This window comes from Somniosus microcephalus, chromosome 4, assembly GCF_052327205.1.
Source record: "Somniosus microcephalus isolate GS21.2 chromosome 4, FLI_Smic_1.0, whole genome shotgun sequence".
Classification (NCBI taxonomy): Eukaryota; Metazoa; Chordata; class Chondrichthyes; order Squaliformes; family Somniosidae; genus Somniosus; species Somniosus microcephalus.
In genome coordinates this window covers 18834058-18858130 of record NC_140990.1, presented here as the reverse complement: position 1 = coordinate 18858130, position 24073 = coordinate 18834058, and the positions used below count along the sequence as shown (strand labels likewise).

General features: G+C 53.7%; 1 protein-coding gene across 1 annotated transcript in view; it reads right to left on the bottom strand.

The window, feature by feature from the left end:
- Nucleotides 1–6568: 6568 nt before the first annotated feature.
- LOC147118358 (matrix metalloproteinase-14-like) overlaps nt 6569–24073 on the bottom strand; it is a 62657-nt gene continuing 45152 nt past the window's right edge. The window contains exons 5-8 of the mRNA XM_085983893.1: nt 23809–23970; nt 8856–9043; nt 6694–6873; nt 6569–6574 (exon numbers count right to left, since the gene is read on the bottom strand). Coding sequence (XP_085840019.1) covers nt 6569–6574; nt 6694–6873; nt 8856–9043; nt 23809–23970 — 536 coding nt within the window. The remainder of the gene's footprint in view (nt 6575–6693; nt 6874–8855; nt 9044–23808; nt 23971–24073) is intronic.

Genomic DNA, 24073 nt, shown 5'->3' with positions numbered 1-24073 from the left:
AATAAGATCGACTCTCATTCTTCTGAACTCCAATGAGTAGAGTCCCAATCTACTCAACCTCTCCTCATATGTCCATCCCCTCATCCCCGGGATTAACCGAGTGAACCTTCTTTGTACTGACTCGAGAGCAAGTATGTCCTTTCTTAAGGTAGTGTATTTGGATTTCCAGAAGGCATTCGATAAGGTGCCACATAAAAGGTTACTGCACAAGTTAAGAGCTCATGGTGTTGGGGGTAATATATTGGCATGGTTAGGGGATTGGCTAACTAACAGGAAATAGAGAGTCGGGATAAATGGGTCATTTTCCGGTTGGCAACCTATAACTAGTGGGGTGCCGCAGGGATCAGTGCTGGGGCCTCAACTATCTACAATCTATATTAATGACTTGGATGAAGGGACCGAGTGTACTGTACTAAATTTGCTGATGATACAAAGATAGGTGGGAAAGCAAGTTGTGAGGAGGACACAGAGAGTCTGCAAAGGGATACAGATAGGTTAAGTGAGTGGGCAAAAAATTGGCAGATGGAGTATAATGTGGGAAAATGTGATGTTATCTACTTTGGAAGGAAGAATGAAAAAGCAAATTATTATTTAAATGGAGAGAGACGACAAAATGCTGCGGTACAAAGGGTTCTGGGGGTCCTCGTACATGAAACACAAAAAGTTAGCATGCAGGTCCAGCAAGTCATTAGGGGTTAGGGGGAAAAATTCAGTTGCTTTGCGCCTCCCGTTAGCGCCCTCTTAGGGCGCAAAGCAACTAGCGCCCGGGCGCGCCGCCGCCAACGCCTCCCCCGAGAGGTTAGCAGCGGCGGTAACCGGTAGCGCCCCATGGCGCTGCGCCGCCGCCGATGATGTCATCGCCATGCGCAGCGCCCCAGCCGTGATCTTCGGGAGCGCCCCCTGACTTACCACCGGACGCAATGTCCGACGGGGTCAGGGGGGCCTTACCTGCGGCCGGGGAGGCGCTATTTAAAGGCGAGGAGTGGGGCGGCCATTTTTGTTGCTGGCCGCCTGCCAGCACCTGCCTCCGCTCCCGTCCCCGGCCTCCTTACCCGCCCCCCACCGCGGAGTGCCGGCTGCGCTCCGTGAGCCCGGCACTTCTCTTGAGTGCCGGGCTCTTTTGCTGGCACTCCCGATCCCCTTTAAGAAGGGGAGGAAGGCCTGCAGTACCGCAGCGTAACGTGCCGCACGCCCCAAGAGGGAGGCGGGGCGCTTCCAGTAGCACCCCGCTTCCCTCTTGGGGCGCTACCACTCAATTTCCGTCGCGGGGGCGCTAAGTTTTCTGGGGCTCTAAAAGTAGCGCCCCGGCGAACTTAGCCCATGGAGTATAAAAGTAGGGAAGTCCTGCTACAACTGTACAGGGCGTTGGTGCGACCACACCTGGAGTACTGCGTGCAGTTTTAGTCTCCTTATTAAGGAAGGATATACTTGCATTGGAGGCAGTTCAGAGAAGGTTCACGAGGTTGATTCCTGGGATGAGGGGTTGACTTATGACGAACGGTTGAGCCGGTTGGGCCTATACTCATTGAAGTTTGGAAGAATGAGAGGGGATCTTATTGAAACATATAAGATTCTGAAGGGGATTGACAGGGTAGATGCAGAGAGGATGTTTCTCCTTGTGGGGGAATCTAGAACTCGGGGGCATAGTTTCAGAATAAGGGGTCGCCCATTTAAAACTGAAATGAGGAGGAATTTCTTCTCTCAGGGTTGTGAATCTTTGGAATTCTCTTCCCCAGAGAGCTGTGGAGGCGGAGTCATTGAATATATTCAAGGTGGAGATTGACTGACATTTGAACTACAGGGGGGTCAAGGGGTGTGGGGAGAGAGCAGGAAAGTGGTCTTGAGGCCAAGATCAGATCAGCCATGATCTTATTGAATGGCGGAGCAGGCTCGAGGGGCCAATTGGCCGACTCCTGCTTCTATTTCTTATGTTCTTATGTTGCAATGTCGGGAAACGTGGCAGCCAAATGGCACACAACAAGATCCCACGAACAGCAATGAGATAAATGAGCAGCGCTCCCTCAGTACTGCCCCTCCGACAGTGCAGCGCTCCCTCAGTACTGCCCCTCCGACAGTGCAGCGCTCCCTCAGTACTGACCCTCCGACAGTGCAGCGCTCCCTCAGTACAGCCCCTCCGACAGTGCAGCACTCCCTCAGTACTGCCCCTCCGACAGTGCAGCGCTCCCTCAGTACTGGCCCTCCGACAGTGCAGCGCTCCCTCAGTACTGATCCTCCAACAGTGCAGCGCTCCCTCAGTACTGACCCTCCGACACTGCTGCGCTCCCTCAGTACTGCCCCTCCGACAGTGCAGCGCTCCCTCAGTACTGGCCCTCCGACAGTGCAGCGCTCCCTCAGTACTGCCCCTCCGACAGTGCAGCACTCCCTCAGTACTGCCCCTCCGACAGTGCAGCGCTCCCTCAGTACTGCCCCTCCGACAGTGCAGCGCTCCCTCAGTGCTGCCCCTCCGACAGTGCAGCGCTCCCTCAGTACTGGCCCTCCGACAGTGCAGCGCTCCCTCAGAACTGATCCTCCAACAGTGCAGCGCTCCCTCAGTACTGACCCTCCGACACTGCTGCGCTCCCTCAGTACTGCCCCTCCGACAGTGCAGCGCTCCCTCAGTACTGGCCCTCCGACAGTGCAGCGCTCCCTCAGTACTGATCCTCCCACAGTGCAGCGCTCCCTCGGTACTGCCCCTCCCACAATGCAGCGCTCCCTCAGTACTGCCCCTCCGACAGTGCGGCGCTACCTCAGCACTGCCCCTCCGACAGTGCAGCGCTCCCTCAGTACTGCCCCTCCGACAGTGCAGCGCTCCCTCAGTACTGACCCTCCGACACTGCTGCGCTCCCTCAGTACTGACCCTCCGACACTGCTGCGCTCCCTCAGTACTGACCCTCCGACAGTGCAGCGCTCCCTCAGTACTGCCCCTCCAACAGTGCAGCGCTCCCTCAGTACTGACCCTCCGACAGTGCAGAACTCCCTCAGTAGTGCCCCCCCGACAGTGCAGTGCTCGCTCAGTACTGCCCCTCCGACAGTGCGGCGCTCCCTCAGTACTGCCCCTCCGACAGTGCAGCGCTCCCTCAGTACTGCCCCTCCGACAGTGCAGCGCTCCCTCAGTACTGCCCCTCCAACAGTGCAGCGCTCCCTCAGTACTGCCCCTCCAACAGTGCGGCGCTCCCTCAGTACTGCCCCTCCAACAGTGCAGCGCTGCCTCAGTTCTGCCCCTCCGACAGTGCAGCGCTCCCTCAATCTTGCCCCTCCGACAGTGGAGCGCTCCCTCAGTCCTGCCTCTCCGACAGTGCAGCGCTCCCTCAGTCCTGAACCTCCGACAGTGCAGCGCTTCCTCAGTGCTACCCCTCCGACAGTGCGGCGCTCCCTCAGTACTGACCCTCCGACAATGCAGTGCTTCCTCAGTACTGCCCCTCCGACAGGGCGGCGCTCCCTCAGTACTGCCCCTCCGACATGCGGCGCTCCCTCAGTACTGCCCCTCTGACAGTGCAGAGCTCCCTCAGTCCTGCCCCTCCGACAGTGCAGCACTCCCTCAGTACTGACACTCCGACAGTGCAGCACTCCCTCAGTACTGACCCTCCGACAGTGCAGCGCTCCTCAGTACTGCCCCTCCGACAGTGCGGCGCTCCTTCAGTACTGACCCTCCGACAGTGCAGCGCTCCCTCAGTACTGCCCCTCCGACAGTGCGGCGCTCCTTCAGTACTGACCCTCCGACAGTGCAGCGCTCCCTCAGTACTGACCCTCCGACAGTGCAGCGCTCCTCAGTACTGCCCCTCCGACAGTGCGGCGCTCCTTCAGTACTGCCCCTCCGACAGTGCGGCGCTCCCTCAGTACTGACCCTCCGACAGTGCGGCGCTCCTTCAGTACTGACCCTCCGACAGTGCAGCGCTCCCTCAGTACTGACCCTCCGACAGTGCAGCGCTCCTCAGTACTGCCCCTCCGACAGTGCAGCGCTCCCTCAGTACTGACCCTCCGACAGTGCAGCGCTCCTCAGTACTGCCCCTCCGACAGTGCGGCGCTCCTTCAGTACTGCCCCTCCGACAGTGCGGTGCTCCCTCAGTACTGACCCCTCCGACAGTGCAGCGCTCCCTCAGTACTGACCCTCCGACAGTGCAGCGCTCCTCAGTACTGCCCCTCCGACAGTGCGGCGCTCCTTCAGTACTGACCCTCCGACAGTGCAGCGCTCCCTCAGTACTGCCCCTCCGACAGTGCAGCGCTCCTCAGTACTGCCCCTCCGACAGTGCAGCGCTCCCTCAGTACTGCCCCTCCAACAGTGCAGCGCTCCCTCAGTACTGCCCCTCCAACAGTGCGGCGCTCCCTCAGTACTGCCCCTCCGACAGTGCAGTGCTCCCTCACTACTACCCCTCAGACAGTGCAGCGCTGCCTCAGTACTGCCCCTCCGACAGTGCAGCGCTCCCTCAATCTTGCCCCTCCGACAGTGGAGCGCTCCCTCAGTCCTGCCTCTCCGACAGTGCAGCGCTCCCTCAGTCCTGAACCTCCGACAGTGCAGCGCTTCCTCAGTGCTACCCCTCCGACAGTGCGGCGCTCCCTCAGTACTGACCCTCCGACAATGCAGTGCTTCCTCAGTACTGCCCCTCCGACAGTGCGGCGCTCCCTCAGTACTGCCCCTCCGACATGCGGCGCTCCCTCAGTACTGACCCTCCGACAGTGCAGCGCTCCTCAGTACTGCCCCTCCGACAGTGCGGCGCTCCTTCAGTACTGACCCTCCGACAGTGCAGCGCTCCCTCAGTACTGCCCCTCTGACAGTGCAGAGCTCCCTCAGTCCTGCCCCTCCGACAGTGCAGCACTCCCTCAGTACTGACCCTCCGACAGTGCAGCGCTCCTCAGTACTGCCTCTCCGACAGTGCGGCGCTCCTTCAGTACTGACCCTCCGGCAGTGCAGTGCTCCCTCAGTACTGACCCCTCCGACAGTGCAGCGCTCCCTCAGTACTGACCCTCCGACAGTGCAGTGCTCCCTCAGTACTGTCCCTCCGACAGTGCGGCGCTCCTTCAGTACTGACCCTCCGACAGTGCAGCGCTCCCTCAGTACTGACCCTCCGACAGTGCAGCGCTCCTCAGTACTGCCCCTCCGACAGTGCGGCGCTCCTTCAGTACTGCCCCTCCGACAGTGCGGCGCTCCCTCAGTACTGCCCCTCCGACAGTGCGGCGCTCCTTCAGTACTGCCCCTCCGACAGTGCAGCGCTCCCTCAGTACTGACCCTCCGACAGTGCAGCGCTCCCTCAGTACTGACCCTCCGACAGTGCAGCGCTCCTCAGTACTGCCCCTCCGACAGTGCAGCACTCCCTCAGTACTGCCCCTCCGACAGTGCAGCGCTCCCTCAGTACTGCCCCTCCGACAGTGCGGCGCTCCTTCAGTACTGCCCCTCCGACAGTGCAGCGCTCCCTCAGTACTGCCCCTCCGACAGTGCAGCGCTCCCTCAGTACTGCCCCTCCGACAGTGCGGCGCTCCTTCAGTACTGCCCCTCCGACAGTGCGGCGCTCCCTCAGTACTGCCCCTCCGACAGTGCGGCGCTCCTTCAGTACTGCCCCTCCGACAGTGCAGCGCTCCCTCAGTACTGACCCTCCGACAGTGCAGCCCTCCCTCAGTACTGACCCTCCGACAGTGCAGCGCTCCTCAGTACTGCCCCTCCGACAGTGCAGCGCTCCCTCAGTACTGCCCCTCCAACAGTGCAGCGCTCCCTCAGTACTGCCCCTCCGACAGTGCAGCGCTCCCTCAGTACTGCCCCTCCGACAGTGCAGCGCTCCCTCAGTACTGCCCCTCCGACAGTGCGGCGCTCCCTCAGTACTGCCCCTCCGAAAGTGCAGTGCTCCCTCAGTACTACCCCTCAGACAGTGCAGCGCTGCCTCAGTACTGCCCCTCCGACAGTGCAGCGCTCCCTCAATCTTGCCCCTCCGACAGTGGAGCGCTCCCTCAGTCCTGCCTCTCCGACAGTGCAGCGCTCCCTCAGTCCTGAACCTCCGACAGTGCAGCGCTCCCTCAGTACTGACCCTCCGACAGTGCAGCGCTCCTCAGTACTGCCCCTCCGACAGTGCGGCGCTCCTTCAGTACTGACCCTCCGACAGTGTGGTGCTCCCTCAGTACTGACCCTCCGACAGTGTGGTGCTCCCTCAGTACTGACCCCTCCGACAGTGCAGCGCTCCCTCAGTACTGACCCTCCGACAGTGCAGCGCTCCCTCAGTACTGACCCTCCGACAGTGCAGCACTCCCTCAGTACTGACCCTCCGACAGTGCAGCACTCCCTCAGTACTGACCCTCCGACAGTGTGGTGCTCCCTCAGTACTGACCACTCCGACAGTGCGGCGCTCCTTCAGTACTGACCCTCCGACAGTGCAGCGCTCCCTCAGTACTGCCCCTCCGACAGTGTGGTGCTCCCTCAGTACTGACCCTCCGACAGTGCAGCGCTCCTCAGTACTGACCCTCCGACAGTGCGACGCTCCCTCAGTATTGGCATCAGGGGGTGGGGGATGGTGTCAGCCCTAGATTATGGGGATCTGGAGCGGAATTGGAAGCCATGACCTTCTGATTCAGAGGTCAGAGTGTGTTAACACTAAGGGGCAATGACACGCGAGGTTGGCCGTTCCACGGAAACAAAGCCGCAGTCCTGGCCGTGACAATAGGGGGCCGCACACTTTTTCCCCTCCCCCCACTCCCCCCCCTCAGCCCCACCACGGGTGTGAGACGCACTGAAACTGTGCCGGGCAACCGACCTTTGAAGAAGACGAAGTCGCCGTTCTTTCGCTCATAGGCCGTGTTGACGCCTGCAGGCAGGCCATGCCAGAAGTGGCCAATCGACATCGGGTACCCGTCCAGCACGCGGTTGTCTCTGATTCTCCAGAACCACTTCTCCTGTCAGGGGAGGGGTTAGAGGGGGGAAGAAAATGGACAATCAGCACAAAGAGTTTCCAACAAAAGCACGATTTCAAAAAAAGGACATCGTAACTCCGACTGGGATCTCACTTTGGGAGATATCAGTCCCCCTCCCTCGGGAGATATCTGTACACTGACTGGTGTCTCGCATGTCCCTCTCCCTCAGGGAGATATCTGTACACTGACCGGTGTCTCTCAATCCCTCTCTCTCAGGGAGATATCTGTACACTGACTGGTGTCTCTCAGTCCCTCTCCCTCAGGGAGATATCTGTACACTGACTGGTGTCTCTCAGTCCCTCTCCCTCAGGGAGATATCTGTACACTGACTGGTGTTTCGCAGTCCCCCCTCTCTCAGGGAGATAGATGTACACTGACTGGTGTCTCTCAGTCCCTCTCTCTCAGGGAGATATCTGTACACTGACTGGTGTCTCTCAGTCCCTCTCCCTCAGGGAGATATCTGTACACTGACTGGTGTCTCTCAGTCCCCTCTCTCTCAGGGAGATATCTGTACACTGACTGGTGTCTCTCAGTCCCTCTCTCCCAGGGAGATATCTGTACACTGACTGGTGTCTCTCAGTCCCTCTCTCTCAGGGAGATAGATGTACACTGACTGGTGTCTCTCAGTCCCTCTCTCTCGGGGAGATATCTGTACACTGACTGGTGTCTCTCAGTCCCTCTCTCTCAGGGAGATAGATGTACACTGACTGGTGTCTCTCAGTCCCTCTCTCTCAGGGAGATATCTGTACACTGACTGGTGTCTCTCAGTCCCTCTCCCTCAGGGAGATATCTGTACACTGACTGGTGTCTCTCAGTCCCCTCTCTCTCAGGGAGATATCTGTACACTGACTGGTGTCTCTCAGTCCCTCTCTCCCAGGGAGATATCTGTACACTGACTGGTGTCTCTCAGTCTCTCTCCCTCGGGGAGATATCTGTACACTGACTGGTGTCTCAGTCCCTCTCTCTAAGGGAGATATCTGTACACTGACTGGTATCTCTCAGTCACTCTCTCTCAGGGAGATATCTGTACACTGACTGGTGTCTCTCAGTCACTCTCCCTCAGGGAGATATCTGTACACTGACTGGTGTCTCTCAATCCCTCTCCCTCAGGGAGATATCTGTACACTGACTGGTATCTCTCAATCCCTCTCCCTCAGGGAGATATCTGTACATTGACTGGTGTCTCTCAGTCCCTCTCTCTCAAGGAGATATCTGTACACTGACTGGTGTCTCTCAGTCCCTCTCCCTCAGGGAGATATCTGTACACTGACTGGTGTCTCTCAGTCACTCTCCCTCAGGGAGATATCTGTACACTGACTGGTGTCTCTCAGTCACTCTCTCTCAGGGAGATATCTGTACAATGACTGTTGTCTCAGTCCCTCCGACACTCCCAGGATCCCCTAATATGCTGAGTTTCCCATGATCCCACCGCTACTGCAACATTCGCAGGGTCCCTCCGATATTCCAACTTTCCCAGGAACTCTCTGATACTCTGACACTCTCAGGATCCCTCCGATACTCCCAAGGTCCCCTAATATTCCAACATTCAAAGGGTCCCACTGAAATTCCCAGATCCCTCCGATATTCTGCCATTCCCTGGGTTCCCTTCGCTACTCTGATATTCTTAGGGTCTTTCTGATATTCCGAGGGTCCCTCCGATATTCCAATCCTTCCAGGGGCCCTCCGATATTCCCTGGGTCCTCTCGGTGTTCCCAGGGTCCTTTCCGATACTTCGACATTTTCAGGGTCCCCTCTGATACTCCCAGTGTCTCTCCAATATTCCCAGGGTCCCCTCCGATACTCTGCCATTCCCAGGATCTCCTCCGATACTCCCAGTGTCTCTCCGATATTCCCAGGTTCCCCTCCGATACTCCGACATTTTCAGGGTCCCCTCCGATACTCCCAGTGTCTCTCCGATATTCCCAGGGTTCTCTCCACCACACCCAGTCTATCGGTTAACGCACCTTGAAGACGAACATCTCCCCCCGGAGGAATGTGACAGTGTCCACGTTGACATCGCAGATCTTGGGGCCGTACGGAGAGGAGGGCTTGGTGGGGTGGTAGGGGTGCTTGGTGGGGTGCTTGGGCACCTTGGGGGGCAAGGTTGGGACTCGCTTGGTGGGTTTTGGTCTGGGAACATAGTCAGGAGGTCCTGCAGGAGACAAGAGTGGAAATTAGGATCGTATCCACAGTTGAACTGAATCAGAGCAAAATCCAGTCCTTCCCTCGCTCCGGAAGACATTGAATTACATAGAGTGCACAGCACAGAAACAGGCTATTCTGCACAACAGGTCCATGCCGGTGTTTATGCTCCACGTGAGCCTCCTAACATCCCTCTTCATCTAACACCTATCAGCATATCCCTCTATCCCAATCTAAGAACAGAGGAACAGCAGGAGGCCATTCAGCCCCTCGAGACTGGTCCGCCATTCAATGAGATCGTGGCTAATCTGTACACTGACTGGTGTCTCGCAGTCCCTCTCCCTCAGGGAGATACCTGTACACTGACTGGTGTCTCAGTCCCTCTCTCTCAAGGAGACATCTGTACACTGACTGGTGTCTCTCAGTCCCTCTCCCTCGGGGAGATATCTGTACACTGACTGGTGTCTCGCAGTCCCTCTCTCTCAGGGAGATATCTGTACACTGACTGGTGTCTCGCAGTCCCTCTCCCTCAGGGAGATATCTGTACACTGACTGGTGTCTCTCAGTCCATCTCCCTCGGGGAGATATCTGTACACTGACTGGTGTCTCGCAGTCCCTCTCTCTCAGGGAGATATCTGTACACTGACTGGTGTCTCTCAGTCCCTCTCTCTCAGGGAGATATCTGTACACTAACTGGTGTCTCACAGTCCCTCTCTCTCAGGGAGATATCTGTACACTGACTGGTGTCTCTCAGTCCCTCTCCCTGAGGGAGATATCTGTACACTGACTGGTGTCTCTCAGTGTCCTCTCTCTCTGGGAGATATTTGTACACTGACTGGTGTCTCGCAGTCCCTCTCCCTCGGGGAGATATCTGTGCACTGACTGGTGTCTCTCAGTCCCTCTCCCTCAGGGAGATATCTGTACACTGACTGGTGTCTCTCAGTCCCTCTCCCTGAGGGAGATATCTGTACACTGACTGGTGTCTCTCAGTCCCTCTCCCTGAGGGAGATATCTGTACACTGACTGGTGTCTCTCAGTCCCTCTCCCTGAGGGAGATATCTGTACACTGACTGGTGTCTCTCAGTGTCCTCTCTCTCTGGGAGATATCTGTACACTGACTGGTGTCTCTCAGTCCCTCTCCCTCAGGGAGATATCGGTACACTGACCGGTGTCTCAGTCCCTCTCTCTCAGGGAGATATCTGTACACTGACTGGTGTCTCTCAGTCCCTCTCCCTCAGGGAGATATCGGTACACTGACCGGTGTCTCAGTCCCTCTCTCTCAGGGAGATATCTGTACACTGACTGGTGTCTCTCAGTCACAATTCACAATTCACAATTCAAATCGCTTTATTGGCATGATAAGTTACATCTTATGTTGCCAAAGCATCAAAATACATTTATGGTTTAGCACATAAACGCAGTTCTATTCATACAGTGTATAAACAGGTATATCCCTGAGTGTATAAATATACATTCGCATTGTTTATATATATTCTTTTCTTAGTTTACTGGTTGTCCCTCTGTTCATGGCAAGCTTTAACATAGTGTGCCGCCAGTGTTATACAGCTTCTCTCCTCTCCCAGTAGGAATGGGAGTTTTTGGTTGTCATTCAGATTTCTGAAATCAGGGCATATTTGTGAGAATTTTTGGTAGAAATTCTCCCTGATGCCCTGATATTTTCCACAAGCTGTGAGGAAGTGCATCTCTGTCTCCACCACTCCCTGACTGCAGTGAGAGCATATCCTGTCCTCTCTTGGCAGCCTGGTCTGCCTGTGTCTGCCTTTTTCGATCGCTAGGCTATGTTCGCTAAGTCTGTACCTTGTCAAGGTTCTTCTCAGTTTGTTATCCTTTACCATGGTCAGGTAATCAGCTATGTTGTATTGTCTGTTTAGGGCCAAGTAGCAATTGAGTTTGCTTTGGGTTTTTGTTGTTTCTGCCCAATATGTCAGATATTTTTCCTTTTGCTTAGCGACGATTGTGTTGGGTCGAATTCTTTGTGTTACCCTGTCACTGTCCTGGGGCTGGTTATTGTTAGTATTGTTAGTAGTTACTTCACTGAGTCCCAGGACTAGTTGACTGAGGGTACTGAGGGTATTCTTCTTTATGGTCAGCTCTTGGCATTTCAGGGCGTCGTAGTGATAGCATTGGGGATTGCTCATTTGTAGGTGATTCCAAAATTTGGTGGCTCTTTTTTGGATAGTGATTATTAATGGATATTGGCCTAGTTCCGCCCTGCATGCATTGTTTACTGTTTTCCTTTGAGTCCGGAGGATACTTTTACAGAATTCTGCATGTAGGATCTCAATTGGGTGTTTGTCCCATTTTGCAAATTCTTGTTGAGTTAGCGGTCCCCATACCTCACTGCCATAGAGTGCAATTGGTTCAATTACTGATTTGAAAATTTTGAGCCAAATGCTAATTGGGATTTCTATTTGGATTGATTTTTTGATGGCATAGAAAGCCCTTCTTGCTTTCTCTTTCAGTTCATTCACAGCCAGTTTGAAGTTTCCCGTAGAACTGATTTTTAAGCCCAAGTATGTGTAGTTAGTGGTTTGTTCAATTTTGGTTGTTCCTACTGTGAAATTTATTTTGGGTCCCTGATGTTTGGGTCTTTGCTGGAACACAAGGACTTTGGTTTTTTGGGGATTTATTGTCAGGGCCCAAGTCTGGCAGTACGACTCCAGCAGGTCCAGGTTTTGCTGTAGCCCCTCTTTAGTAGGTGACAGCAGAACCAGGTCGTCTGCATAGAGGAGGAATTTAACCTTGGATTCATATAGGGTGAGGCCGGGTGCTGTAGATTGTTCAAGTAGTTTTGCCAATCCATTTATGTAAATATTAAAGAGTGTCGGTGAGATTGGCGAGCCCTGCGTCACCCCCCGCCCCTGTGGGAAGTATTTTGTTTGTTTGTCTCCAATTTTAACTGCACATTTGTTGTTTGTATACATTGATTTAATTACATCATATGTTTTCCCTCCTACCCCACTTTCGATAAGTTTCAGGAATAAACCGTCATGCCAGATGGAGTCGAAAGCCTTCTGGAAATCTACAAAGCATGCGTAGATTTTGCTTTTGTTATGGTGAACGTGTTTGTCAATTAGGGTCTGTAGGGTGAAGATATGATCGGATGTTCTATAGTTTGGCAGGAATCCAATTTGGCTTTTACTCAAGACATTGTGCTCCTCAAGGAAGTTTATAAGTCTTTTGTTTATGATGCTACAGAATACCTTCCCCAGGTTACTGTTTACACAGATGCCTCGATAGTTGTTTGGGTTGATTTTGTCCCCACTTTTGTATATGGGCGTTATGAGTCCTTTGTTCCAGATATCAGGGAAATAACCGACACTCAGAACCAAGTTGAAGAGTTTTAGGATAGCCAGTTTCATTTTGTTGTCTGTGTGTTTAATCATCTCGTTTAGTATGCCATCTGTCCCGCAGGCTTTTCCTGGTCGCAGGTCCTTGAGTTTTTCAAGAAGTTCTTTTTCTGTTATTATGGCGTCCAGCGGGTTTTGGTTATCTTTTATGGCCATTTCTAGCTTTTCCAGTTTTTTGCATATTTGGTGTTGCTCTGGTCTTAGTGTGTTTTTCTGGTATAATTTTTCAAAGTGGTTTACCCATGTGTCCCCATTTTGAATGGCCAAATCGTCGTGTTGTTTTTTGTGTAGTGTTTTCAAGTTTTCCCAGAAACAATTGGAATCAATGGATTCCTCCATGGAGCTGAGTGTATTCTTAATATATTGCTCTTTTTTGGTTCTGAGTGTGTTTCTGTATTGTGTTAGTGTCTGACAATAAGTAAGGCGTAGTTCCTCGTTTTCTGGATGTCTGTGTTTTTGGTTTGATATTTTTCTAAGTTTTTTCCTCATGTTATGGCAATCTCGGTCAAACCATTTTTCATAGTTTTTTGTTTTGGGTTTGTTCTTGCGAGCTTTCAAGTTTGCATTTGTTGCCAAATTATCAAAAATATTGTTTAGTTTACGAACTGCCCGGTTTACGCCTTCTTTATTGTGAGTGTATATGTTATCCAGAAAGGTGTCTAAGAGAGCTTGAGTTGATGCATTGCTAATTGTTTTCTGGTATTTTTCCGTGTCGTTTTTGGCCCATCTGTACGATTTTTTGGTGTTGTATAGTTTACTGGGTTGTGTTTCTATGTTGTTTGTTTCTGTCTTTTTGAGGAACATAGTAATTTGACTGTGATCTGACAGTGTTGTTTGTGGTTTGACTGTGAATGCTCTGAAAGAGGATGGGTCTAAGTCTGTAATCATATAGTCTACTGTGCTGCAGCCAAGAGGTGAGCAATAGGTCGATCTTCCTAGGAGGTCTCCTATGAACCTACCATTGACAATGTACAGACCCAGGTCCCTCTCTCTCAGGGAGATATCTGTACACTGACTGGTGTCTCTCAGTCCCTCTCCCTCAGGGAGATATCTGTACACTGACTGGTGTCTCTCAGTCCCTCTCCCTCAGGGAGATATCTGTACACTGACTGGTGTCTCAGTCCCTCTCCCTCAGGGAGATATCTGTACACTGACTGGTGTCTCCCAGTCCCTCTCCCTCAGGGAGATATCTGTACACTGACTGGTGTCTCTCAGTCCCTCTCACTCAGGGAGATATCTGTACACTGACTGGTGTCTCTCAGTCCCTCTCCCTCAGGGAGATATCTGTACACTGACTGGTGTCTCGCAGTCCCTCTCCCTCAGGGAGATATCTGTACACTGACTGGTGTCTCGCGGTCGCTCGCCCTCAGGGAGATATCTGTACACTGACTGGTGTCTCTCAGTCCCTCTCCCTCAGGGAGATATCTGTACACTGACTGGTGTCTCTCAGACCCTCTCCCTCAGGGAGATATCTGTACACTGACTGGTGGCTCAGTCCCTCTCTCTCAGGGAGATATCTGTACACTGACTGGTGTCTCTCAGACCCTCTCTCTCAGGGAAATATCTGTACACTGACTGGTGTCTCGCGGTCGCTCTCCCTCAGGGAGATATCTGTACACTGACTGGTGTCTCTCAGTCCTTCTCCCTCAGGGAGATATCTGTACACTGATTGGTGTCTCTCAGTGTCCTCTCTCTCTGGGAGATATTTGTACACTGACTGGTGTCTCGCAGTCCCTCTCCCTCGGGGAGATATCTGTGCACTGACTGGTGTCTCTCAGTCCCTCTCCCTCAGGGAGATATCTGTACACTGACTGGTGTCTCTCAGTCCCTCTCCCTGAGGGAGATATCTGTACACTGACTGGTGTCTCTCAGTGTCCTCTCTCTCTGGGAGATATCTGTACACTGACTGGTGTCTCTCAGTCCCTCTCCCTCAGGGAGATATCGGTCCACTGACCGGTGTCTCAGTCCCTCTCTCTCAGGGAGATATCTGTACACTGACTGGTGTCTCTCAGTCCCTCTCCCTCAGGGAGATATCTGTACACTGACTGGTGTCTCTCAGTCCCTCTCCCTCAGGGAGATATCGGTACACTGACCGGTGTCTCAGTCCCTCTCTCTCAGGGAGATATCTGTACACTGACTGGTGTCTCTCAGTCCCTCTCCCTCAGGGAGATATCTGTACACTGACTGGTGTCTCAGTCCCTCTCCCTCAGGGAGATATCTGTACACTGACTGGTGTCTCAGTCCCTCTCCCTCAGGGAGATATCTGTACACTGACTGGTGTCTCCCAGTCCCTCTCCCTCAGGGAGATATCTGTACACTGACTGGTGTCTCTCAGTCCCTCTCCCTCAGGGAGATATCTGTACACTGACTGGTGTCTCGCAGTCCCTCTCCCTCAGGGAGATATCTGTACACTGACTGGTGTCTCTCAGTCCCTCTCCCTCAGGGAGATATCTGTACACTGACTGGTGTCTCTCAGACCCTCTCCCTCAGGGAGATATCTGTACACTGACTGGTGTCTCAGTCCCTCTCTCTCAGGGAGATATCTGTACACTGACTGGTGTCTCTCAGACCCTCTCTCTCAGGGAGATATCTGTACACTGACTGGTGTCTCGCGGTCGCTCTCCCTCAGGGAGATATCTGTACACTGACTGGTGTCTCTCAGTCCCTCTCCCTCAGGGAGATATCTGTACACTGACTGGTGTCTCTCAGACCCTCTCCCTCGGGGAGATATCTGTACACTGACTGGTGTCTCGCAGTCCCTCTCTCTCAGGGAGATATCTGTACACTAACTGGTGTCTCTCAATCCCTCTCCCTCAGGGAGATATCTGTACACTGACTGGTGTCTCTCAGTCCCTCTCCCTCAGGGAGATATCTGCACACTGACTGGTGTCTCTTTAGTCCCTCTCTCTCAGGGAGATATCTGTACATTGCCTGGTGTCTCTTTAGTCCCTCTCCCTCAGGGAGATATTTGTACACTGACTGGTGTCTCGCAGTCCCTCTCCCTGAGGGAGATATCTGTACACTGACTGGTGTCTCTCAGTCCCTCTCTCTCAGGGAGATATCTGTACACTGCCTGGTGTCTCTTTAGTCCCTCTCCCTCAGGGAGATATCTGTACACTGACTGGTGTCTCGCAGTCCCTCTCCCTGAGGGAGATAGCTGTACACTGACTGGTGTCTCGCAGTCCCTCTCCCTCACGGAGATATCTGTACACTGACTGGTGTCTCCCAGTCCCTCTCCATCAGGGAGTTAGCTGTACACTGACTGGTGTCATTCGGTCCCTCTCTCTCAGGGAGATATCTGTACACTGACTGGTGTCTCCCAGTCCCTGTCCATCAGGGGGATATCTGTACACTGACTGGTGTCTCTCAGTCCCTCTCTCTCAATGAGATATCTGTACACTGACTGGTGTCTCTCAGTCCCTCTCTCTCAGGCAGATATCTGTACACTGACTGGTGTCTCAGTCCAGCTCCCTCAGGGAGATATCTGTGCACTGGCTGGTGTCTCAGTCCTTCTCCCTCAGGGAGATATCTTTACACTGACTGGTGTCTCTTTAGTCCCTCTCCCTCAGGGAGATATCTGTACACTGACTGGTGTCTCGCAGTCCCTCTCCCTCAGGGAGATATCTGTACACTGACTGGTGTCTCCCAGTCCCTCTCCATCAGGGAGATATCTGTACACTGATTGGTGTCTCTTAGTCCCCCGCCCTCGGGGAGATATCTGTACACTGACTGGTGTCTCTCAGTCCCTCTCCCTCAGGGAGATATCTGTACACTGACTGGTGTCTCTCAGTCCCTCTCTCTCACGCAGATATCTGTACACTGACTGGTGTCTCTCAGTCCCTTTCTCTCAGAGAGATATCTGTACACTGACTGGTGTCTCTCAGTCCCTCTCCCTCAGGGAGATATCTGTACACTGACTGGTGTCTCCCAGTCCCTCTCCATCAGGGAGATATCTGTACACTGATTGGTGTCTCTTAGTCCCCCTCCCTCGGGGAGATATCTGTACACTGACTGGTGTCTCTCAGTCCCTCTCCCTCGGGGAGATATCTGTACACTGACTGGTGTCTCTCAGTCCCTCTCCCTCAGGGAGATATCTGTACACTGACTGGTGTCTCTCAGTCCCTCTCCCTCGGGGAGATATCTGTACACTGACTGGTGTCTCTCAGTCCCCCTCCCTCGGGGAGATATCTGTACACTGACTGGTGTCTCTCAGTCCCTCTCCCTCAGGGAGATATCTGTACACTGACTGGTGTCTCTCAGTCCCTCTCTCTCAGGCAGATATCTGTACACTGACTGGTGTCTCTCAGTCCCTCTCCCTCGGGGAGATATCTGTGCACTGACTGGTGTCTCTCAGTCCCTCTCTCTCAGGGAGATATCTGTACACTGACTGCTGTCTCTCAGTCCCTCTCCCTCAGGGAGATATCTGTACACTGACTGGTGTCATTCAGTCCCTCTCTCTCAGGGAGCTATCTGTACACTGACTGGTGTCTCCCAGTCCCTCTCCCTCAGGAAGATATCTGTACACTGACTGGTGTCTCTCAGTCCCTCTCTCTCAGGGAGATATCTGTACACTGACTGGTGTCTCTCAGTCCCTCTCTCTCAGGGAGATATCTGTACACTGACTGGTGTCTCTCAGTCCCTCTCCCTCAGGGAGATATCTGTACACTGACTGGTGTCTCTCAGTCCCTCTCTCTCAGGGAGATATCTGTACACTGACTGGTGTCTCCCAGTCCCTCTCCCTCAGGAAGATATCTGTACACTGACTGGTGTCTCTCAGTCCCTCTCTCTCAGGGAGATATCTGTACACTGACTGGTGTCTCTCAGTCCCTCTCTCTCAGGGAGATATCTGTACACTGACTGGTGTCTCTCAGTCCCTCTCCCTCAGGGAGATATCTGTACACTGACTGGTGTCTCTCAGTCCCTCTCTCTCAGGGAGATATCTGTACACTGACTGGTGTCTCTCAGTCCCTCTCTCTCAGGGAGATATCTGTACACTGACTGGTGTCTCTCAATCCCCTCTCTCTCGGGGAGATATCTGTACACTGACTGGTGTCTCTCAATCCCCTCTCTCTCGGGGAGATATCTGTACACTGACTGGTGTCTCAGTCCAGCTTCCTCAGGGAGATATCTGTACACTGACTGGTGTCTCAGTCCCTCTCCCTCAGGGAGATATCTTTACACTGACTGGGGTCTCTCAGTCCCTCTCTCTCGGGGAGATATCTGTACACTGACTGGTGTCTCTCAGTCCCTCTCCCTCAGGGAGATATCTGTACACTGACCGGTGTCTCTCAGTCCCTCTCCCCCAGGGAGATATCTGTACACTGACTGGTGTCTCTCAGTCCCTCTCCCTCAGGGAGATATCTGTACACTGACTGGTGTCTCTCAGTCCCTCTCTCTCAGGGAGATATCTGTACACTGACTGGTGTCTCCCAGTCCCTCTCCCTCAGGGAGATATCTGTACACTGACTGGTGTCTCTCAGTCCCTCTCCCTCAGGGAGATATCTTTACACTGACTGGTGTCTCTCAGTCCCTCTCCCTCAGGGAGATATCTTTACACTGACTGGGGTCTCTCAGTCCCTCTCTCCCTCAGGGAGAGATCTGTACACTGACTGGTGTCTCAGTCCCTCTCCATCAGGGAGATATCTGTACACTGACTGGGGTCTCTCAGTCCCTCTCTCCCTCAGGGAGATATCTGTACACTGACTGGTGTCTCTCAGTCCCTCTCCCTCAGGGAGATATCTGTACACTGACTGCTGTCTCCAAGTCCCCTCTCACTCAGGGAGATATCTGTACACTGACTGGTGTCTCTCAGTGTCCTCTCTCTCGGGAAGATATCTGTGCACTGACTGGTGTCTCTCAGTCCCTCTCCCTCAGGGAGATATCTTTACACTGAGTGGTGTCTCTCAGTCCCTCTCTCCCTCGGGGAGATATCTGTACACTGACTGGTGTCTCTCAGTCCCTCTCCCTCGGGGAGATATCTGTACACTGACTGGTGTCTCTCAGTCCCTCTCTCCCTTGGGGAGATATCTGTACACTGACTGGTGTCTCTTAGTCCCTCTCTCTCGGGGAGATATCTGTACACTGACTGGTGTCTCTCAGTCCCTCTCCCTCAGGGAGATATCTGTACACTGACTGGTGTCTCTCAGTCCCTCTCTCTCGGGGAGATATCTGTACACTGACTGGTGTCTCTCAGTCCCTCTCCCTCAGGGAGATATCTGTACACTGACTGGTGTCTCTCAGTCCCTCTCTCTCGGGGAGATATCTGTACACTGACTGGTGTCTCTCAGTCCCTCTCTCCCTCGGGGAGATATCTGTACACTGACTGGTGTCTCGCAGTCCCTCTCTCCCTCGGGGAGATATCTGTACACTGACTGGTGTCTCTCAGTCCCTCTCACTCAGGGAGATATCTGTACACTGACTGGTGTCTCGCAGTCCCTCTCTCCCTCGGGGAGATATCTGTGCACTGACTGGTGTCTCGCAGTCCCTCTCTCCCTCGGGGAGATATCTGTACACTGATTGGTGTCTCTCAGTCCCTCTCGCCCTCGGGGAGATATCTGTACACTGACTGGTGTCTCAGTCCAGCTCCCTCAGGGAGATATCTGTACACTGACTGGTGTCTCGCAGTCCCTCTCCCTCGGGGAGATATCTGTACACTGACTGGTGTCTCTCAGTCCCTCTCCCTCGGGGAGATATCTGTACACTGGCTGGTGTCTCTCAGTCCCTCTCTCCCTCGGGGAGATATCTGTACACTGACTGGTGTCTCAGTCCAGCTCCCTCAGGGAGATATCTGTACACTGACTGGTGTCTCGCAGTCCCTCTCCCTCGGGGAGATATCTGTACACTGACTGGTGTCTCTCAGTCCCTCTCCCTCGGGGAGATATCTGTACACTGGCTGGTGTCTCTCAGTCCCTCTCTCCCTCGGGGAGATATCTGTGCACTGACTGGTGTCTCTCAGTCCCTCTCCCTCAGGGAGATATCTGTGCACTGGGGGAAGGGAAAAAAAAGGAAGGAAGGAGGGAGGGACATGAATTCAAACAGCACCTTTCATAATTTCAGAGAGGGCTAACAAGACAAGTGAATACACATTAAATGGTCGGACACTGAGGAGTGCAGAAGATCAGAGGGACTTTGGAGTGCATGTCTAGAGATCCCTGAAGGTAGCAGGACAGGTAGATAAGGTGGTTAAGAAGGCATATGGAATGTTTGCCTTTATTAGCCGAGGCACAGAATATAAGAGCAGGGGGGTTATGCTTCAACTGTATAAAACATGAGTTAGGCTGCAGCTAGAGTACTGCGTGCAGTTCTGGTCACCACATTACAGGAAAGATGTGATTGCACTAGAGAGGGTGCAGAGGAGATTTACCAGGATGTTCCCTGGGCTGGGGAATTTTAGCTATGAGGAAAGATTGGAAAGGCTGGTGTTGTTTTCTTTGGAACAGAGGAGGCTGAGGGGAGACCTTAGAGATGTATAAAATTATGAGGGGCCTAGATAGAGTGGATAGGAAGGACCTAATTCCCTTAGCAGAAGGGTCAATAACCAGGGGGCAAAGATTTAAAGTAATTGGTCGGAGGTTTAGAGGAGATTTGAGGGGAGATGTCTTCACCCAGAGGGTGGTGGGGGTCTGGAACTCACTGCCTGACAGGGTGCTAGAGGCAGAGACCCTCATCACATTTAACAAGTACTTGGATGTGCACTTGAAGTGCCGTAACCTACAGGGCTACGGACCAAGTGCTGGAAAGTGGGATTAGGGGGGATAGCTCTTTATCGGCAGGCACAGACACGATGGGCCGAATGGCCTCCTTCTGTGCTGTAAATTTCCAATGATTCTATGATGACCTCAGGACGTCCCAAAGCACTTTTGAAGTATGGCGGCTGTTGTAATGTAGGAAATGCAGCAGCACAGCAAGCTCCCACAAACAGCAACGTGATAAATGAACCGACAATCTACTTTAATGATGCTGGGTTGAGGGATAAGTATTGGGGCCAGGACACCGGGGAGACCGCCTCTTGCTCTTCTTCGAAATAGTGGCCGTGGGATCTTTGACGTCTCGCCTGAGAGGGCAGACGATGCGGCGGGGGGGGGAGGGAGGGGGGGGGGGGTGCGCGCCTCGGTTTAACGTCTCATCCCGGAAAACGGCCTGGATTTTGTGCTCGAGGAGAGCGCGAGAGAGCGCTACCCAACTGAGCTATGGTCTCTTCTTCTTCTTAGGCAGTCCCTCGGAACCGAGGATGACTTGCTTCCACACTAACAATGAGTTCGCAGGTGACTGATGAGTCCAGCGCGGGACCGACAGTCTCTGTGACAGGTGGGGCAGACGCTGGTTGAAGGGGCGGGCGGGTGGGGTGCGTGGGTTGACGTGCGCTCCTTTCGATGTTTGCGCTTGGTTTCCGCTTGCTCCCGGCGAAGAGACTTGAGGTGTTCACAGAATCACAGAATCACAGAAACCCCACAGTGCAGATAGAGGCCATTTCGGCCCATCGAGCCTGCACCGACACATATCCCACCCGATCCCCGTAACCCCTACACCAACACATATCCCACCCTATCCCCGTAACCCCACGTATTTAATCCCCCCTAACACTAAGCGCCTTCCCGGATGCTTCTCCTCCACTTTGTGCGGTCTGGGGCCAGGGATTCCCAGGTGTCGGTGGGGATGTTGCACTTTTTCAAGGAGGCTTTGAGGGTGTCCTTGAAGCGTTTCCTCTGCCCACCTGGGGCTCTCTTGCCGTGCCGGAGCTCCGAGTAGAACGCTTGTTTTGGGGGTCTCGTATCGGGCATGCGGACGATGTGACCCGTCCATCGGAGCTGATCGAGCGTGGTCAAAGCTTCGACCACGCTATGGTCTGACACGGAAAGGAAGGGCTGAAATGAGTAAGAATTGCCAGAGAGGCAGGGGAAGGTTGGAGCTGCGTGTGTGTGAAAGGGTTGTGAGTGAAATCAGTGAGTTGCAGGCACAGATTACTGAAAGGGTAGCGATGTAATAACATCAGTGGAGATGTGGTTTAGGGTAGGGCAGAGCGGGGAGAAAATCAGCCCTGTTTACTAAATATTGTGAGTACGAAGAAGAGTGAGTTAAATCAGATTTACAAAGCTAGAGCATTGCTCTGATAATGTGGGGGATGGTGCAAAACAATCTGGTTAGAGTTAATGAATAGGAAGGGAGCGTTTGGGAGGATATTACAGACAGCCAGACAGCAGAGAGGAGATGGAGGATGAGATAGGTAGACAATTAGAGATAAATGGCAATTAAAGAGCTTTGCCATGATAATGGGCGAGTTTAATTACTCAAAGGCAAACTCGGGTAAGAGGATCGTCAGTGGCAATGTCGAGAGGGAGCGGCTGTGACGTGTCCAGCACTGTTTTCGGGTGTCAGCCGAGGTTCATTGGGCAGCACTCCCGCCTCTGAGTCACAAGCTTGTGGGTTCGAGTCCCCACACTCCAAACACTCGAGTCCATAATCCAGGCCGACACTCCCCGGTGCCAGTACTGAGGGAGTGCTGCATTGTCTGAGGGGCAGTACTGAGGGAGTGCTGTACTGTCTGAGGGGCAGTACTGAGGGAGTGCTGTACTGTCTGAGGGGCAGTACTGAGGGAGCGCTGCACTGTCGGAGGGTCAGTACTGAGGGAGTGCTGCACTGTGGGAGGGGCAGTACTGAGGGAGCGCTGCACTATCGGAGGGTCAGTACTGAGGGAGTGCTGCACTGTCGGAGGGGGCAGTACTGAGGGAGTGCTGCACTGTCGGAGGGGGCAGTACTGAGGGAGTGCTGCACTGTTGGAGGGGCAGTACTGAGGGAGCGCTGCACTATCGGAGGGTCAGTACTGAGGGAGCGCTGCACTATCGGAGGGTCAGTACTGAGGGAGTGCTGCACTGTGGGAGGGGCAGTACTGAGGGAGCGCTGCACTATCGGAGGGTCAGTACTGAGGGAGCGCTGCACTGTGGGAGGGGCAGTACTGAGGGAGCGCTGCACTATCGGAGGGTCAGTACTGAGGGAGCGCTGCACTGTCGGAGGGGCAGTACTGAGGGAGCGCTGCACTGTCGGAGGGGCAGTACTGAGGGAGCGCTGCACTGTCGGAGGGGCAGTACTGAGGGAGGGTTGCACTGTCAGAGGGTCAGTACTGAGGGAGCTCCGCGCTGTCGGAGAGGCAGTACTGAGGGAGCGCTGCACTGTCGGAGAGGCAGTACTGAGGGAGCGCTGCACTGTCGGAGGGGCAGTACTGAGGGAGCGCTGCACTGTCGGAAGAGCAGTACTGAGGGAGCTCCGCGCTGTCGGAGGTGGAATTTTTCAGATGAGACGTTAAACCAAGTCCCTGTTTACCCTCTCAGGTGGATGTAAAAGATCCCATGGTGCTATTGGAAGAAGAGCAGGGGAGTTCTCCCCGGTGTCCTGGGGGCCGATATTTATCCCTCAACCAACATCACCAAAAACAGATTATCTGATCATTTATCGCATTGCTGTCTGTGGGAGCTTGCTGTGCACAATTAGGCTGCCGGGCTTCCTACATTACAACAGTGACTGCACTTCACAACGCACTCTGGCAATGAGCGCGCTGAGGTCAGAGGTCGGTAAAGAGCGCGGTGAGGTCACCGGTCGGCAGCGAGTACACACTCACACACACTCCCTGACACACAAACCGAGACACACACTGACACCCACACAGGCAACAAGGTTGCGAAAGTTCATCTTCGCTCTATTTTTAGTTTTCTTTTTTACTCTCATTTTCTAACTTTTTCGCTATCTTTCTATTCTCTCTTTCCTTTCTCCCTTTCCTCTTTCTCCCTTTTTCTCTCTCTCTCTTTTTCACTTTTCTCTTTCATCTTGTCTCTTCTCTTTTCTCTTTTCCTCTCTCCATCTTTGTTTTTCTCGCTCTTTGCTCTCCAGTGAGGGGCTCTCATCGAAACTTATAAAATTCTGACAGGACTGGACAGACTAGATGCAGGAAGGATGTTCCCGATGGTCGGGGAGTCCAGAACCAGGGGTCACAGTCTAAGGATAAGGGATAAGCCATTTAGGACAGAAAGGAGGAGGAATTTCTTCACCCAGAGAGTGGTCAACCTGTGGAATTCTCTACCACACAAGGCAGTGGAGGCCAATTCATTAAATATATTCAAGAAGGAGTTGGATATATTTCTTAAAGCTAAAGGGATCAAGGGATATGGGGAGAAGGCAGGGACCGGGTACTGAATTTGGATGATCAGTCATGATCTTATTAAATGGCAGAGCAGGCTCGAGGGGCCGAATGGCCTACTCCTGCTCCTATCTTCTATGTTTCAGACATGGCCGACACGGAAGGGGAACGGTTGCAGGCGCGCAGCGAGCAAGCCCAAGCCGCTCCGCGTCACGAGCGCTCGTCAGGCTCCGGTCCCCGCCAGGATGGGGGTCGGGCCGGGGAAACGCCACCTACCGTACAGCTGCTGGATCCCACGCCTGTCGTCCTCCGGCAGCTCGAAGTTGTCCGTGTCCATCCACTGGTAGAAGGGCGCCATGATGGCGCTGGGGTCGTTGGAATGCTCCAGGCCCAGGGCGTGGCCCAGCTCGTGAACCGCCACCAGGAAAATGTCGTTACCTGTCGGGAGAGAAGCGGAAAGGTCAGAGGGCGGCAACGAGCGCGCTGAGGTCAGAGGGCGACAACGAGTGCGCTGAGGTCAGAGGGCGACAACAAGCGCGGT